Below are 16,213 nucleotides of genomic sequence, written 5' to 3'. Positions count from 1 at the left end.
TGAACAGAATTTACTCATCACTGCTTTCTGTTTCAATTGGCATTTGACATACTGTCTCTACTTCTTTGGGATTTAATTTGTGGATTTATAAAGGGCTGAGTGCTTATAATATGCAATAAATTATTAATGCCACAAAAAAAAAAGAACATTAGGGCATTTTCCCAGCTTGACCCTTTAACCCATCCATAGTATTACAGGCTGAAGCCCATCTGCAGCACTGTATGTCACTGATAGAATCTGTGATTGTAGAGCTTTCATTAAAATGCAGCTTTTAAATGTTGTGTAAAGGGAAACCTTCAGCATCTTCAGCAGACTACGCTGCACTGATGCTCACAGGAGAACTATGGATAAATCAACAAGCAGCAAACTAACAAAAGCAGCAGCTGGTGGAGCTCCAGTTCCACCACCACCCACGAGCTGAATGAATGAGAGCGAGAATCACGGAGGAGCTGAACTGCTGACTGTATATATGATATATGTGATATATATAACAGCGCATTTCTTTCCACGATAACTGTATCAATCCATTAAGCACCTATTGCTAAGAAATGACCAAAACAGAAATTGCACTTATTACCTATCTTCTAGAACCTGCAGCCCATTTGGATCCGATTCTGAAGAAGAGAGAGTGACCGCAGGACTACATCAACTTCAGAACCTGTCGTTGATCCTAAGCGAGCTGTTCAGTTGGCAGCTGAGCGAATAAACAAAGTGGAATCAGCCAGAAACCAACAGAATCCAATTCAGCAAACAAGATGGGCTGTGAAACGCTTTCCAGACTGACTGAATCAAAACCACATTCAGCTTCATCTGGAAAATATTGAAAGCTGAGCTCAACCTGACACAGATCCAGATTTACGGCTCCATCTATAAAGCAAAAATGCACTACTTTTTGTGGTGGAAGGATTTGCCAGTATCAAAACACACAATGTCCAGGTCTTCTTTGCTTTACTTTTCCATTCATTGTTTGTGTAAAAGCAATAGAACACTGGCTGTGCGTTATGGTGAATTTCATCACGGCTATGATGATCTGCTGTGCTCACCTTTATCTCATACTTGCAAGCTGCTATGATGTCATTGGCAATAACGAATTCTCTCTAATGTTTTATTGTTTAAAAATACACCCCACCAAATAGGACAAATGCAATTAATTGCACAAAATAACGGGATTCATTGCAATTAATCGCGCTGATCATTTGACAGACCTAATATAGAGGTCTGCGCAAGGCAAGTTCAGAAAAATTTGCGGCCGGGATTAATTCTGTGGCACTGCAGGCATAGCAGGTAATCAAACAGCAGGTAGTGACCTCTTGCAGGGGGCAGGGGGGGTTAATATGGCTCGCTGTGTGGGGCAGGCTTAGACAGTTTTCAGCTGCTTGTGGTAGCGGATAGGTGGGCAACAAATGAGCTGCAGAGAAAAACACGTTAGTGATCATTATACGATGCCTACGCATAATGAAACCTCCACTAAATAACTTGTACACTAAATCGAAGTTTTTCAAAGAAATTTGGCTTTTGGGGTTTGGGTTGTTTGGGCTAGAGGTTTTTTCAGCCCAGCTCCCACAAGATTTCATCCTGCTCTTGCAGAAAATTGGAATCATTTCTCCCGCTCCCCGCCCACAACCGAAATGTTTTGTCCCGCTCCCACCCACCCACCCACGCAGTTCCGCCAAGGCGAACTAATATCCAATATCTGACACAGTCTATTCACAAATACATTATTCTCTGCTGAAATAACACAGCAGTCATCGTCATCAGGCTCACTGTGAGTAACTTCACCAAACGGTGTTTATTCCCAGTAAACACAAAGCAGGAATTAAACCACAGTGTTACAGTGCTTTTTTCTCTCTTGCATGCTCTCTCTCTCTCTCTCTCTCTCTCTCTCTCTCTCTATCTTTTCCACTCAGTTTTACCTATCTTTCGCCCTATAGGTGGATCAGGTTGTCTCCTTTTGACCAATCAGAGAGCCTGATTGGATCAAGAGGGGGCGGGATTTCGCACAGCCGCCTCTCAGCTCACTCATTTGGCTGGCGGTGGTTATGCTGCTCTGTTTATCTATTAGCTCTTAACTATACTGTTCTGATGACTCTGGCCTTGGCTCAGTTATTGTTGTTGTCACTGTTAGCTCTTAATTTATCGGGTGACGTTAATGTCTGTCCGTTCTTAATGTTCTGTTTGCTCTTAAAGGAGGAAGAATTTGCGTGTTTATGTAATCAGCTGATTGTCTTTAAAATGTTTTAACTTTTTACTGTTATCATTTATATTGTTTACATATATGATTTAGTGTTCGTTCTACTTTATTTAGGCTATTTATTCATTTGCAGGATTTCTCTTCATGCATGTTCCGTCCCGCTCTGAACACTGAAAATTAGTCCCGCACCACAAGATTCTGGCAGGAGTGCAAACCTCTAGTGTGGGCTGCTCTATAAAGGCTACAAGGACCATAGCCCAAAGTGGTCAGGTGCGAATAGTCATGAGTTGAAGTGGGTAAGAACAGCACTGGATTTTGCACATGCAATAGGACGTGATATGTGGCTGAAGTGGGTGGCTTCATTTATAATGAAGGCCATGCAAACCTCTACCATGACATATCGCTGTTGTCGGAAGGAAACCTTGTACCTCCAAAATGACAATTTTACAGGAGAAGGAAAAAACCCGCTTTACCTTCAATGTAAGTCAATGGAACCAGATTTTTTTCCAAGTCATTTTGTGTTGTTTCTTTTGGTCCATTCATCACGAAATTTACACAGAATGTAAAGAGACAGACATTTTCAAATGATGTCAAAAACTGAAAAACGTCAAAAATGGACAGATACACGACAGCAGAGATACACAACAATATAAAACGCCAATATACACAGCTGTGTCTTCCCATCCCATAATAACCCAGTCTGCTGTGGTAATTTCACCCGCTTTGGAGGGAGGACAATCAATCCCAGCACAGAGGCAGAAAGATTCACAAAAAGAAAGAAATGATAATAGGTGGTGTTAGAAAGCACACTAAAGAGCCAGAGCCAGGCCACTCGAGGCACATAATGGAGAAATGTGTTAAATTCCTCTCTCTGTAGGGGGTCTCTGTGGGGGTCTCTAAGGGATTCGGCTCTTGGCTCAGTCGTGCTGGGAGGGAAACACCACTGTACATCACAAAAAGAGGACAAAATAATCTCCACTATCTGCCAGAGCCTCATTACTATTCCCTCCACCTCTCCTCCTCTCTCCTCCTCTTCACTCCTCTATCTGCATTCACCCAGACAGGTGCGAATGATCCTCAGATCAGTGTGCTTTATGTTGTTTTATGCTGTGGGTCACCATGATGACTGGACAAGTAGAGGATATGGACTTGAAATATAGGAGAAAGAGAGAGACACATACAAAAAGACAAACAAACACAACAGAGAGAACCGAGGCATAACGTTCCTGAGGTGGAGAGCCCGAAACTGCTAGATATGAATGTTTCAGTGTGTGTTAATCTTAAAAGGAGATTGGTTAACCCCTTAAGATCCCAGCCTTATTACATACTGAAGCTTATTAAAGCAATAAGACACAAGAAGCCACGCTTTAGAGTTTGACACGACTTCTGACTCAAACATGAACATCAGAAGCTTGTTAGACATTTAAGTGACATTCTTTAGTCTTTTATACTGCTGTTCTACAGTTAATCACACCATAAGTACTTTAATTCTAGCCTGTGATATTAATGATGGAGCTGTTTAGGCTGTTGGCTCTTTTAGCCTGTTAACTAGCTGACCAGCCCAGTTCTAGTTAAGAATATAAGTTGTCAGTCCCTCAGTTTAAACAAAAACGGGTTCTTACTTCATCAGTACACTCGGTGCTCCATGTGAGCAGCATCAGAGTCAAAGATTATTCATTAGAAGCACAAGGGTTTTTTTGTGCCGTTGCATAGTGATACATAGTTCAGTCGCTGTGAGGCAGTCACAGGTGTATGTACAGTATATATTATTCATATTCAGTAACTACAGGAACTTCAGGGCATACTGGCTGAGCGATTTTTATGTTATAGAAATGTCTAATAAAACTTTGGGCTATTTAAGTGTTAAAGAAAGATAATTTGCCCTGTTTTCCTGCCTTAGTGCAGTTATTATACTCTCAGTCGTAGTTTATTGGGTGTCTGAATTTGCTTCTCTAGTTTTGCACTTTAGTTACAAGCCTAATAATGTAAAGTAATGGAAACTATGTAGTGTGGAGTTGTTTAGTATCTCTAAAAGACTTGAATAAATAATGGTTTCTGATACTGAATGACCCACTGAAGAGATGTCACTGGTGATACATTAAAGTAACCGAGTAATTCGAAAAGCCGGAACTTAAGAATGAAGCCAACAGAAAAGCCTTCAACTGTGCCAACCACATATAATGGAACATCCTGAAGAAAATGGGAACACCAGAGCATCTCACTGTTTAATGAGGAACCTCCATACTGATCAACAAGCTACAGTCATGACAGAAAATGTTCAGACTGGTTCCACATTGGAAAAGGAGCTTGACAAGGCTGCCCATTGTCACCATTGTCATCTGCATTGAAGTTTGCAGATGAAACCACTGTGGTGGGACTCATAGCCAATGGGGACAGCTGGTCTCCTCATGCAGCAACAACCAGCAGCAGGTGGTTGTCATGGGCTGGAGGTTAGGGAACCAGAAGACCGGAAGGTCGCTGGTTCGATCCCCTGAGCCGACAGTACGTGATGGAAGTGCCCTTGAGCAAGACAGCTAACCCCCAACTGCTCCCTGGGCACTGTGGATAGGGCTGCCCACCGCTCCGGGTAAGTGTGCTCACTGCCCCCTAGTGTGTGTGTTCACTAGTGTGTATGTGGTGTTTCACTGCATGGATGGGTTAAATGCGGAGGTGAAATTTCCCCGTTGTGGGACTAATAAGGGTAATTTAATCTTAACTTAATATGAAGAAGACCGAGGCTATGACAAAAGGAAAGACACTAACTTTACCATTGATGTAGAAGTGGTGGACAGCTTTTACGCACTCAGATCAATTATTAACATCAGTAGTATCCAGCACTCAAGAAATATGACGCACATCGACACTCAGCAGAACGAAGATGAAGGAGCTTGAAAAGAGTCGCTACAAAAAATCAGAAAAAAGATCAGAACTGTCCAGGCTGTGGTCTTCTCTGATGTTCTTTATGGATGTGACAGCTGGACAATAAAAAGCAGGCCAGGAAAAATATTGATGTCTTTGATTTTTGGAGAGAATCTTGCTTGGCAAGAAAGCAAATAAGTGGATTGTTGGACAAATCCAGCCTCATCTCTCACTTGAAGCCCAGATAGCCAAACTGAAGCTCTTACTTTGGACATTTTATAGGAGGAACCAAGAACCAGTCCTTGGGTGACGACAGGCGCTTATTGAATATAATTACATTTTAATTACTATCATTACAGTAGCAGCCATGTTGGAGGCTGAATTCTGCATTACACTCATCCATCTATTTTTGATAGCCAAGTTCTATCAAGTGTTCTCAGACTTAACAGACTTGCTTATGTGGTTTCTGGCACTGTTTCTGTTCATTTCTGTCCCATCAGTGTGTCACACAGAGTCAGAAACCACATCAGCTAGTCTATTTGAGATTACTCAATTACTCATTAACTCCACGTGGTTTGACGCAACTGACATAACAGTTATTTTACAGTCTTTTTCACGTCAGACAAAATCTGCCATAATCTTTACAGATGTGGGAGCGTGCAGGCTGTAAAATCTGATCGGCTGCATTTGGGGTGAGGGGCAAAATTTGATATTCTAATGTATAAAACTCATTTCGGTAGATGTGTAAAATCAAAAGGCAACGCTGTGGGGAACCAAGCAAGAACGAAAATCTTCACTTTGCACTCTGTGCACATCTTGTCAGCAGTCGGCCAACGCAAATACAAATCAAGGTTGCATCTAAATTAGAAAGTGAGTGTCCTCTGGGAAGCTGATTAAAGGAACAATAGAAGCTCCTGGATGCGCTCTTAACCGCCAGAGTAGATTAAAATAGCGTCCCAGTCGCTAAAGACCCATCGCATTATTGACTGTTTCTGCCGTTCCAGTCAGTCAACAGAAACAATGTCTGTTTCAGAAGAAGAGAAGCAATCGACAGCACGGAAAGCTGTTGTGTTATCTCTCTGACCCATCCTGACCTCCGCTTCAGGACTTTAATAAGAGTCCTGCAAAACAAGAGGAGCTTAACAGCAACCAGCTGCTGCACTAACAGTTCAAAATCAAGCAGTGTTTGAATTATTTAAGGAGGCTATATGGTCTCCACATATTCCTCACCTCTTAAATAAAAGTTTGACATACTATGTGTTTTTGCATTTCTCATGGTTGTCACAACCAGAAAATATATATATACAGCAGTTTAGCTCCTCCCATTCAGCCTACAGCAGTTTAGCTCCACCCACTCAGCATACAGCCTCTATTGTTGGACATTCCCTTTGAAGTGAATAGGAGTGTGTTCCTGAAAATGTCAGTCTCCTATTAACAGTTTGTTTTACATTTCAGGCTGGAATGCTTTTTGAATGAAGCACAGTACAGGGCAGCCAATCAGAACAGAGCTCATTTACATATGTTAGTTTTAAAGGCACAGAAAAAAAAAAAAAGTCTGTTCAGGTATAATAATAAATAAATAAATAAATAAATAAATTTTAGTTTTAAAGATTTAACAGAGTTAAATCAACAATCAGAGATATTTTAAAGGTACAGTAAAAAAACAGCCTCACGTAGAAATTAATTAACTGATTTTCATACATAAACCCACACATTTTCAGTGTAAATACGAACTATCAAAATATGAGTGTAAGTGTATAATATAAAACATGAACACTAATTAAAATGTTGAAAATAAAATCCTTTAAAGACTTCAATTTCCACAACATGCAGACCTACTCTGACCCAGATTAATACAGCTACATAAAAAGCCATGCGCATGTGTTGATTTTCTAAGTGATCCTCTACAGAGGACATACAGCAAAACAGTTTTACAGCAAAAATAAAATATTTATTGCACCATAACTTTTGCAGATGCCTGGTTTAATTTTTTTCCTTGAGTATGTTAAGCTCAGCAAACAAACAGTAATTGTGTATTAAAATGTGCCGAAGTGTGTCTCTGTGGACTTGTGTTAAATCAACAACAACAACACAGAATTTGACCAGGGGTGCCCAAACTTTTACACATGCAATTCCTTCTTGTTTTTTTAGCGTTAGCACGTCTGACTGCACAACTGGAGCACCAATAATCAGAGACAGGACGTATTCTCGCTGTTTAAACACAAATATTAGCTGATGCTAAATCAAGCAGGGAAGATGAGTATTCTCAGCTCTTATTTGAGGAGGAATAAAATGCAGGTGTGTTTGCACAAATGGAAATGGTTCAACAAGCAAACAGGACAAAGCAACAGAGCTCTAAACAGGTTAGCCAGCGTTTCAGCCGCTGCTAAGATTAGCACCTGATGCAAACAGCGATTGTGCATAATTGCTTTATTGCTGTGCTGTAAACACTTCAGCTGATTTTTTGCCAGAACCTGAATTTTGCCCACAGCCTGGATTATTGTGCGTGAGAGCACAGCGACATTTACAGCAATTACACAGCTCAAACCGAAATATATACAACACGGCCTTCTCTTCAAGCGAGCTAATACGCTAATTCACAGCTAGCCTGTTCCACCCTGACCTCCGCCTTCAGCTCTGCGGCCTTGAGTTATATTGGACATAATGGCATATAATGACACGCGCTCACAGCACCTGCTTCTCTCCTGAAGAGATAAAACAAAAATACCTCGGATGTTGATCTAGAGCTCCGCTGCAGGACCGTCATTAAACCAGGTGACGGGGCTCTGCGGACGCTCCTGCTTGGTTTAATGGTAAGATGCAGTGTTTGTACGTGTTGTTTAACTCTGTAGCCTCATGCCGAGAACGTTTATCACACCTGTGCCTTCCTATAGCCTGCAGAGGGGGTGCAGGAAGCTAGTGTTCACAACACCTGTTATCACCAACATCATCATCAATCAGGAGCGCGCCTGAAATGCTCTCCTGAAACTCCACTCAGCTGTTCGTCTTAAACTTTTCTTAGAGAAGCCAGTTTAGAGGCGTCGGCACCCTTAATAAACGTGCGGAGGGCTGTAGAAACCCTCCACACTGTGGAATTTAGACTTTGGCTTTTTTACATTTCTTAAACTTAATTTTTTAATATCTGGGATCAATCAAAACCCAAGTTATGGTATTTAAAGGCCATCATATCTGAGAAATTTGAGGTTAAAGTTTTCGACTGCATGCAGTCAAAGTTCTGTTTAGTCAGGAGCCAAAAGGGCACGATTTAAAGACGCAAAACAGTCTAATGTCATATTTATGAACCTTTTCAAACCCATATGCTGTCCCATATAGATTCAGTAATCAGTCCTACATACAGTCGTATGCAAACGATGGAACACCCATGCTTTGTTTTTCTAAATGCTGTTTTTCTAAATTATGCAAATTTTAGTGCACAATTTCACAATAAAAAATCTAAAAAAATAAAATATAAATTGTGCCATAACTTTTGCACAGACCATATACATATAAAATACAAAATAGTTTTGGACACAATCCAAAATATTACACTACATAGTGAATAATGCATAGGTTTGGACATAACCCAAAATTGTGAACCATGTAGTGAACAGGGCATAGTTTTTGACACAGCCCGAATGTAGTGCACTAAGTAGTAAACAAGGCCTGTAGTATTGTAGTAGTGTAGTATGTAGTATTGGACACAGCCTGAAAATAGTGCACTACGTAGTGAATGAGTCATAGTATTGGACACAGTCTGAAAATAGTGCACTATGTAGTGAACGAGGCATAGTATTGGACACAGCTCAAAAAAAGTGCACTATAAAGTGTACGAGGCATAATATTGGACATAACCAAAAATAGTGCACTATATATAGTGAACGAGGTATAGTATTGGACACAATCTCAATATAATAGTGCACTATACAATGGATACTGTATAGTTTTGGACACAGTCCAAAAGAGTGTGCTATATAGTGAATAAGGCATAGGTTTGGGCACAGACCCAAAATAGCACAGTAAATAGTGAATAGGGTGTGGTTCTGGACACAGCCTTACAGCACTGAACCGTCCAGTGTTTTCTCTGATTAAACACGCTGGATTCAGCTGGTGAGCCAGTTATCACACTCAATGAAGTCCTGCTTTATGACCTGTACACTGTTCAAAAACCCCAGTTTCAGATTAATATCTAATGCAATTAACTAAATCCGTCATTCCAGCCACTAGAATGTGCACAGAGATGTGTTTTTTAGAAAGCAGCCGCTTCAGGCTTCAGAATAACCCCATTTCATCTACTGTGTACCTTTGAACTAATATGGCAAATAAATTCAGTTGGAAGATAAAATGCCAGCCAGTGAAAGGCTCTTTACATCACTGCTGTGGTGCAGTCTGCACTCTCCTCCATAAATCACTGCCTACATATTTTCTCTATTTATAATCACATTTACACAATATGATTATCAAGACTTGCCTGTTCTTGGAAATATGTACATACACACATTATGAAAAAACACCTTTATTTGCCCTTTTAAATAAAAGAGTTTGATATACAATGGAAACATTATTAAAGTTTTGAAATGGAGCATTGACCAGTTTATACAGTCCATGGATTTGAGTGAATTTTGGCTATTTTTGGCACACAAAAACACTCACACAAGTAAATTAGAATATAAAAAATTTAAGAAAAACTTTTGTGGGGTCTTTTTTAGTTTTCTTCATCTGCTATAAAAATGCATCCAGTCCAGTTAAACATGCTATTTAGAATAACTGCATGTAAACAGTCGGTATTACCTTTACATTTATTAAACTGTTTAAATTTGACCTGTTAACATGCTGTTTTTGTTTGGGTATTTACATCATTTAGTTGCTTTTATTCCAGTCATTTCCATGTCTAACAGTAAAGGCAACGACTGGAAGCTTTTCGATCTTTCGGGTCAATGAATTGACCGTCTCAGCCAATCACAACATTCTGTAAGTGTTTGTCCATCAAATGAAGGACAAAGGCCAGAGACAAAAACTCCTCAGAACAGTCCTGCAGTGAGAACGGCGGTGGCAGTAAATCCGTCAGAGTCATTGGAGTCAGAAATGGTGAAAAGTGTTTGTGAGGAGTGTATAATTCCTGACTTACTCTATCCTGATCATCTGGAGGGCAGAGCTGCTTTTATTTCATTCCTGAAGCTGGAAAAGTTTTTGAATCTCGCAGCTCAATCCCAAAACTATGAACAGAAACTAAGATAGGCTAAACTTTATCTGAGCGACTGTATTTGTGAAAAATGTTTTTAATATGATGGCTAAAAATATTGTTACAGGAAAGTGTTTCCATCAGTCAGCAGCTAAGTTAAGAAAAGCTAGCTAACTGGAAGGTTTGCTTAATAAACTAGTGCTCACATTTGCGACTAAAACATTCCAGGTGAAGATAAATATTATTGCACTCATACACATGCCATAATTAATTTTATTCCATTGAGATTTGTTAAAAGACCAACTCCTCAGCATCGAATCCTGCACTACAGATACTGCCTGGTGGCTTAAGCTGAAAGTTTGAAGGACATAGTAACAGTAACTATAGAAGGTGGGGTTTGCACAAGTCAAATGTCTAGCAATAGTAAAGGTATCGCGTTAGATTCATATCATTCAAAATTTGAATTTGATACAGAAATCTGAATTTGAATGAAATTTTCTGTATCATCTGAAATTGAATTCTGAACTGAAACTGAATTTTAATGTGTATAAAAGCAATTTCAAATTTGAAACTGAATTTTAATGTCTATAAAAGCGATATCAAATCTGAAACTGAATTTTAATGTGTATAAAAGTGATATCAAATCTGAAACTGAATTTAATGGTTGATCATTTACAATATTCAACATATCTATTTTTCTATTAATTCACATTTTCAAATTTACTTTCAAAATAACATCCGGGTGTCTAGCAGACAAAAGGTGTAACAATGCATGCTTTATAACAGAAATGATGCAGAATGTCCTGTAAAGTAAAGTTTTAACACCAGACCTGAGTGTAAAACACCACAAATATATTTTATTCAGGTTTCTACTGGCCTGTCAACCCCAGCAGTGCTAATCTGCCTTATACACTCATACACGACTATTACAGCATCACTGCTGTGCTGAGAGTGGAACATCGCCCACCTTATATCTGCTCAGTGGTGGTCTCTTCCCACTGATGGATGGGACTGGGGTTGATAAAGTGCAGCAACAGATGGGCTACAGTCAGTAATTCCAAGTGGACCTGTATGGTAGATGTTTCTGCCAGCGAGTGTAGGTACAAGCTAGAGGTGGCAATGGGGAAAGTGTTCAGTGTTTGACTGCTTTTGCCTGCAAGACAAACAGATGTTATTTTCAAAGTGAATCTGAATGTTTTTGGGAGCTGATTTTCAGACATTCAGTTGAACATTATCAACCGTAAAATTCAGGTTCAGATGTTAAATCTCTCTCTTAGTCACCTTATAATTCAGTTTCAGTTCAGAATTCAATTTCAGACGATACAGATTCAAAATCACAACATTCAAATTCAGATTTTTGCATTCAGGTTTCTAAGTTTTCACTAATCTATCACCATATAAACGTGGCCTTATATGGAGAAATATTTTGTATTTTGTTATATATCACCAACGCTGTGTCTCGAGTCAAAAACCTCTCTAGTGTAGTAGCTACTTCAGTGTAAAACCCAGACCATAGTATACTAGAAGTTGTATGTAGCAGAAAGCAAAGAGTGACAAGAAGAAGCCATAATTTAAAATTTCACAATGGCCAAACAAAACCCCTTAACAGGAGAGCGTTTATGAAGATATGATTCTTGTGTTCAGGTGTGATTCAGTCAGTTTGTCCTTTTCATACAGGACAAAATGTTTTGAGATGATATTACCTTACAGAAGTCCAGTCACTAGAAAAGTGAGGTACATTTATTTTTAATAAATACACGACATGTACATAAAATCTATTCCTTATAACGCTCCTTATGGTGGTGCAGGTTTGGTATTACAGTAGCCATTTTTACTTCACAGGTTTTACACACATGACAATAGTCTTCACTATTTGAAGTGTTTCATAGGCTCATAGTTCAGGATAGAGTAGTTTTGAGCTTCTAACTGAGCAGCTCAGTGCAGGGAAGCGTCTAATTAGATCACTCTGCTGCTGTGCGTCTGCACTAATTTAAACCATTTGGTCATCACAGCCCTTAATGATGTGCTCATATGAGAATCTCATCACAATAACGAAGATTTCACTCAGTGTTATTGTGGAACATCCAGAGATTCCTAGAACTTCACAATTGATCTACAACACTCAATTCTACAAACAGAATTCTACAGACAATTCTAGAAGGTAGTAAAGCAAAGGTCTTAAAATCTGGACTTTTAAATCAGTTACCTGTTCTAGATTTTTGTAATCAAGATCCAGATTTTAAGACATCTGCTCTAAAGCCTTCGAGAAAACAAACCAGAATAGAATGCTCTAAACCAGCGTTTCTCAACCACTGGGCCACTGGTGGTCCTCAGGCCGATACTGAAGGGGCCCAGTGGTCCATAGTGGACCTTTGATGGTACTTTGTCCTAAAAATCAGTGAAAAAGTATTTGACTCAACAATAAAAAATAAATGCTAAGTGTTTTTGTTTGTCACAGTAAAGTCCTACAAAAATGGCACACAGAGGCAACTTTATCAGTTTTTTGCTCCTTGGCTCTAGAAACAAAACACACTCCCCCTGACATTCCACTTTATTTGTCACCATTCTGGCTAATTTCTGGCATGTTTTAGCCTAATCTGTCTTTCATGTTTACTGATGTGTCATGTGTTGCAGGGTTGGTACCCAAACACAGCTCTGCTGAAAATTTCCTAAAAATGATATTTTTAAGCAAACAAGTTGAGTTTTGTTCTCCTGTGGGCCTTCGTGCTTTCTCACAATAACCCCCGCTCTATCTATTCTAGAACACCTTAGCCATTTTGGAACTCTAAACCATGCTAGAATGCCATAAACTCTTCTAGAATGAACTGAGTCACTCAAGAATGCTCTAAACTGTTCTGGAATGGTCTAGACTATTCTCTACTCTAGAATCTTCTGAAATCTCTAAACCATGCCAGAATGCTCCAAACTATCTATTCTAGAGCACTTGACAGTATTCTGCAACACACAAAGCCAGTGTAGAAAGCAATAAACCACCAATCATGCACCAATTAATTCAAGAATGCTCTAAACTATCGACAACAATGGTTTACAGCAATAAATCATTCCAGGACAACTTACTCATTTTAGAACACTAACCATTCGAGAGAGCTTTCAGTATTTCCAGAATGCTGTAAATGATTCCAGAACAGTGTAACCTTCTAGAGAGCTTCCAGTAATTCCAGAATGCTCCAAATGATTCCAGAACAGGGTAACCGTTCTAGAGAGCTTTCAGTAATTCCAGAATGCTCCAAATGAATCCAGAACAGGGTAACCATTCTAGAGAGCTTTCAGTAATTCCAGAATGCTCCAAATGATTCCAGAACAGGGTAACCATTCGAGAGAGCTTCCAGTAATTCCAGAATGCTCTAAATGATTGTAGAACACTGTAGCCATTCTGGAGCTTTCAGTAATTCTACAACTTTCTAAACCATTCTAGAACACCATAAAACATTCCAGAGTGCAACAAGTAATTTGAGAATGCTCTAAACTAATTACCAACAATTCTCCAACACCTTAACCCATTGCAGAAGCCATAGACCATCCCAGAACACCAAATGATTCTAGAACACGGTAACCATTCTAGAACAGTACACAAAGGCATTTCCAGTTGTAAACACATGCCGTGGGTTCAGTGAGGTGATATTAACTGCACGGCGCTCTGAGAGGTGTAGAGGTTCTGCTGTCACAGCGTCTCAGTGAAGCAGGTCTGCATTGTTTGGGTGATGTTCTACTGCCTGTAGTGCTGCTGTGGCTGAATGTGTGTCTGTATCATGTTTTCTATGATGCAGTTAGAGATCATGTTGTGACTTCAGCCTCCGTCAGTCCTGCACCCTCTAAATTCCTGCCGTAACGCCGCTGCCTTTCACAGTCGCACAGTCGTGATAAACGCGGTGAGTGTTGGTGGGTGGTGAGGTGTTGGGGTGCTGTTTAACGGTGTGCAGGTACAGTCAGAATGAGCGTTATCTTACCGCGGGGTCAGGAACCTGCGCCGCTGCGTTGAAGAAATACTGAGACACCAGAACCGCCCCGGCGCTGACCAGCAGCGGCACCAGGGCTGGGGGAGGATGGGCAGGCCGCTCGGACGCCATCATCATCTCTCTCTCTCTCTCTCTGTCCCTGTGTGCTCTCTCGCCCCTCCCTCTCTCGGCTGGGCAGGACCACTGCGATGGGGGGCTGATTGATGGCTGGATGGGCCGAAGCTGCCAAACCCCCCTCCTCAGTTTACTCCTCTATTCTCCACTCCTCTCTCCTCTCCTTTTCTCTTCCCTTCTGTTTTCTTCTCTACTCTTTTCTTCTCTTTTTCATTCTAGTCTTCTTTATTTTTTACTTTTCCTCTCCTTTTTCCTCTCTTTTCGTCTCCTCTTTTATTCTCCACTTCTCTTCTGTTCGCTTTTCTTCTCTTCTTTTCCCGTTCCACACTCCTCTCTTCCCTACCTTTCTGTTCTCTTCTCTCCTCCACTCATCCAAGCCCTTCTACATTCCTTCTCTTCTCCTCTCCTGTCTCTCCTCGTCTTTACTCCTCTTCTCTCCTTTTCTCTTTTCTTCTTCTCTTTTCTACCCTCTCTTCTTTTTACTCCTCCACTCTTCCAAACACCACATTCCTTCTCTTCCGCAGTGTTCCTGAGCCAAGGCCGGCCCCCTGGTGAAGGGCCATTAATTAATTAACGGCTCTGGTGTGGTTTACAGCCTGGGCTGCTAGGAATTGTGGGAGTTTTATGGCTGAGAGAAGGGGGGGAGGGAGCAGCCTGGAGTTGGGAGGAACAGCTGGTGGGGGTTTAGGTGTCACAGTTTGGGTGAAACGGCGTTTGATCATGTCCTAAACTAACACAAACACTGTCTACAGTGTGATTGTTTACTGTGTAATATAGTTGCTGCTGTAAGAAAAGCTGAAAATCAATGAAACAGTAACTTTGAAATCTGTCAGCATTACTATAATTTGGCTTGTTTCAAGAATTTTTCTTAAATAAATGTATCTGCCAATACAGTGAGATGATTTTACTTAATAAAATCACTAAAAACAAGTAAAAGTTTCTAGAAACAAGTCAAATAGTCTTTTAATAAACTTATAACAGTCTCAAAATGATAAATATCAGGTATCTTGACTAGATTTGAGATCATTTCACTTGCTAAGATGCTGTTTTTTGCAGCGTAGTGAATTTAAGCATCTTTAAAATTAGTTCAAATGTATTTTTTAAACAAAAATAAAACTAAAAAGAGGAGGAACAAGTTTTTATTTATGGCAGCGACAATATGGGGTTCAGATTAATGCTCTGTGGTCACTGATAAAACATCTTAAATGAACTTTGCCCTTAACTTTCCCCTTTAACTTCAGTGAACTGTGCACAGTTTGAGTTTAATAGTTTTAATATTGAACTTTGAAGTTTCTAAACCATCTCAGCTCTTTGGTTTACAGCTTGAAGTGCACTAGAAAAGAAGAAGATGCAGTGACGGCACAGCTTAAGCAGTTCACCCGTATTGCTAAGGTGTTGGCAGATGGTTGCTATGGTATTTTAGACGGTTGTTCAGTGGTTGTTATGTTGTTGCTTGTGTATTGCTAGGTGATTGTTATGTGGCTGTTACTGTGCTGCTGAACAGTTGTTAAGGTATTCCATGTGGCTGCTAGAGATGTGGGAAAAAAAATCATACTTTTAGCAGGTGCTATGTGGAACCTGTATGTCCAGTCGGAAAAAATGTATACAAGCACATGTCTCACAATCAGACCGGACATTCTGGAGTTGGTGTCAATCTTAAACTGCATTAGCAGACAAAAAAATCCAGCTGACAATCAAAAAAATACACTGCAAAAAATGATGTCTTGTCAAGTAAAATGATCTTAAATATAGTTAATCTAATATTTCTCCTGTTAAGGTTGTTATAAGCTAAATTTAAGATTGTTTACCTTATTTTTTAGACGTTTTTAAAAGTAAAAAGTAAAAGTAAAATAATCTCACTATACTGGCAGATAATTGTGCCTTTTTAAAGAA

At 39.9% G+C, this 16,213-nt stretch overlaps 1 protein-coding gene across 1 annotated transcript in view; it reads right to left on the bottom strand.

The window, feature by feature from the left end:
• tmie (transmembrane inner ear) overlaps positions 1 to 14,529 on the bottom strand; it is a 58,393-nt gene extending 43,864 nt beyond the window's left edge. The window contains exon 1 of the mRNA XM_036596927.1: positions 14,198 to 14,529. Coding sequence (XP_036452820.1) covers positions 14,198 to 14,323 — 126 coding nt within the window. The 5' untranslated portion in view covers positions 14,324 to 14,529. The remainder of the gene's footprint in view (positions 1 to 14,197) is intronic.
• Positions 14,530 to 16,213: the final 1,684 nt, after the last annotated feature.

The sequence above is a fragment of the Colossoma macropomum genome, unplaced genomic scaffold (assembly GCF_904425465.1).
Source record: "Colossoma macropomum unplaced genomic scaffold, Colossoma_macropomum, whole genome shotgun sequence".
NCBI lineage: Eukaryota > Metazoa > Chordata > Actinopteri > Characiformes > Serrasalmidae > Colossoma > Colossoma macropomum.
This window is presented reverse-complemented; position numbering and strand designations above follow the sequence as displayed.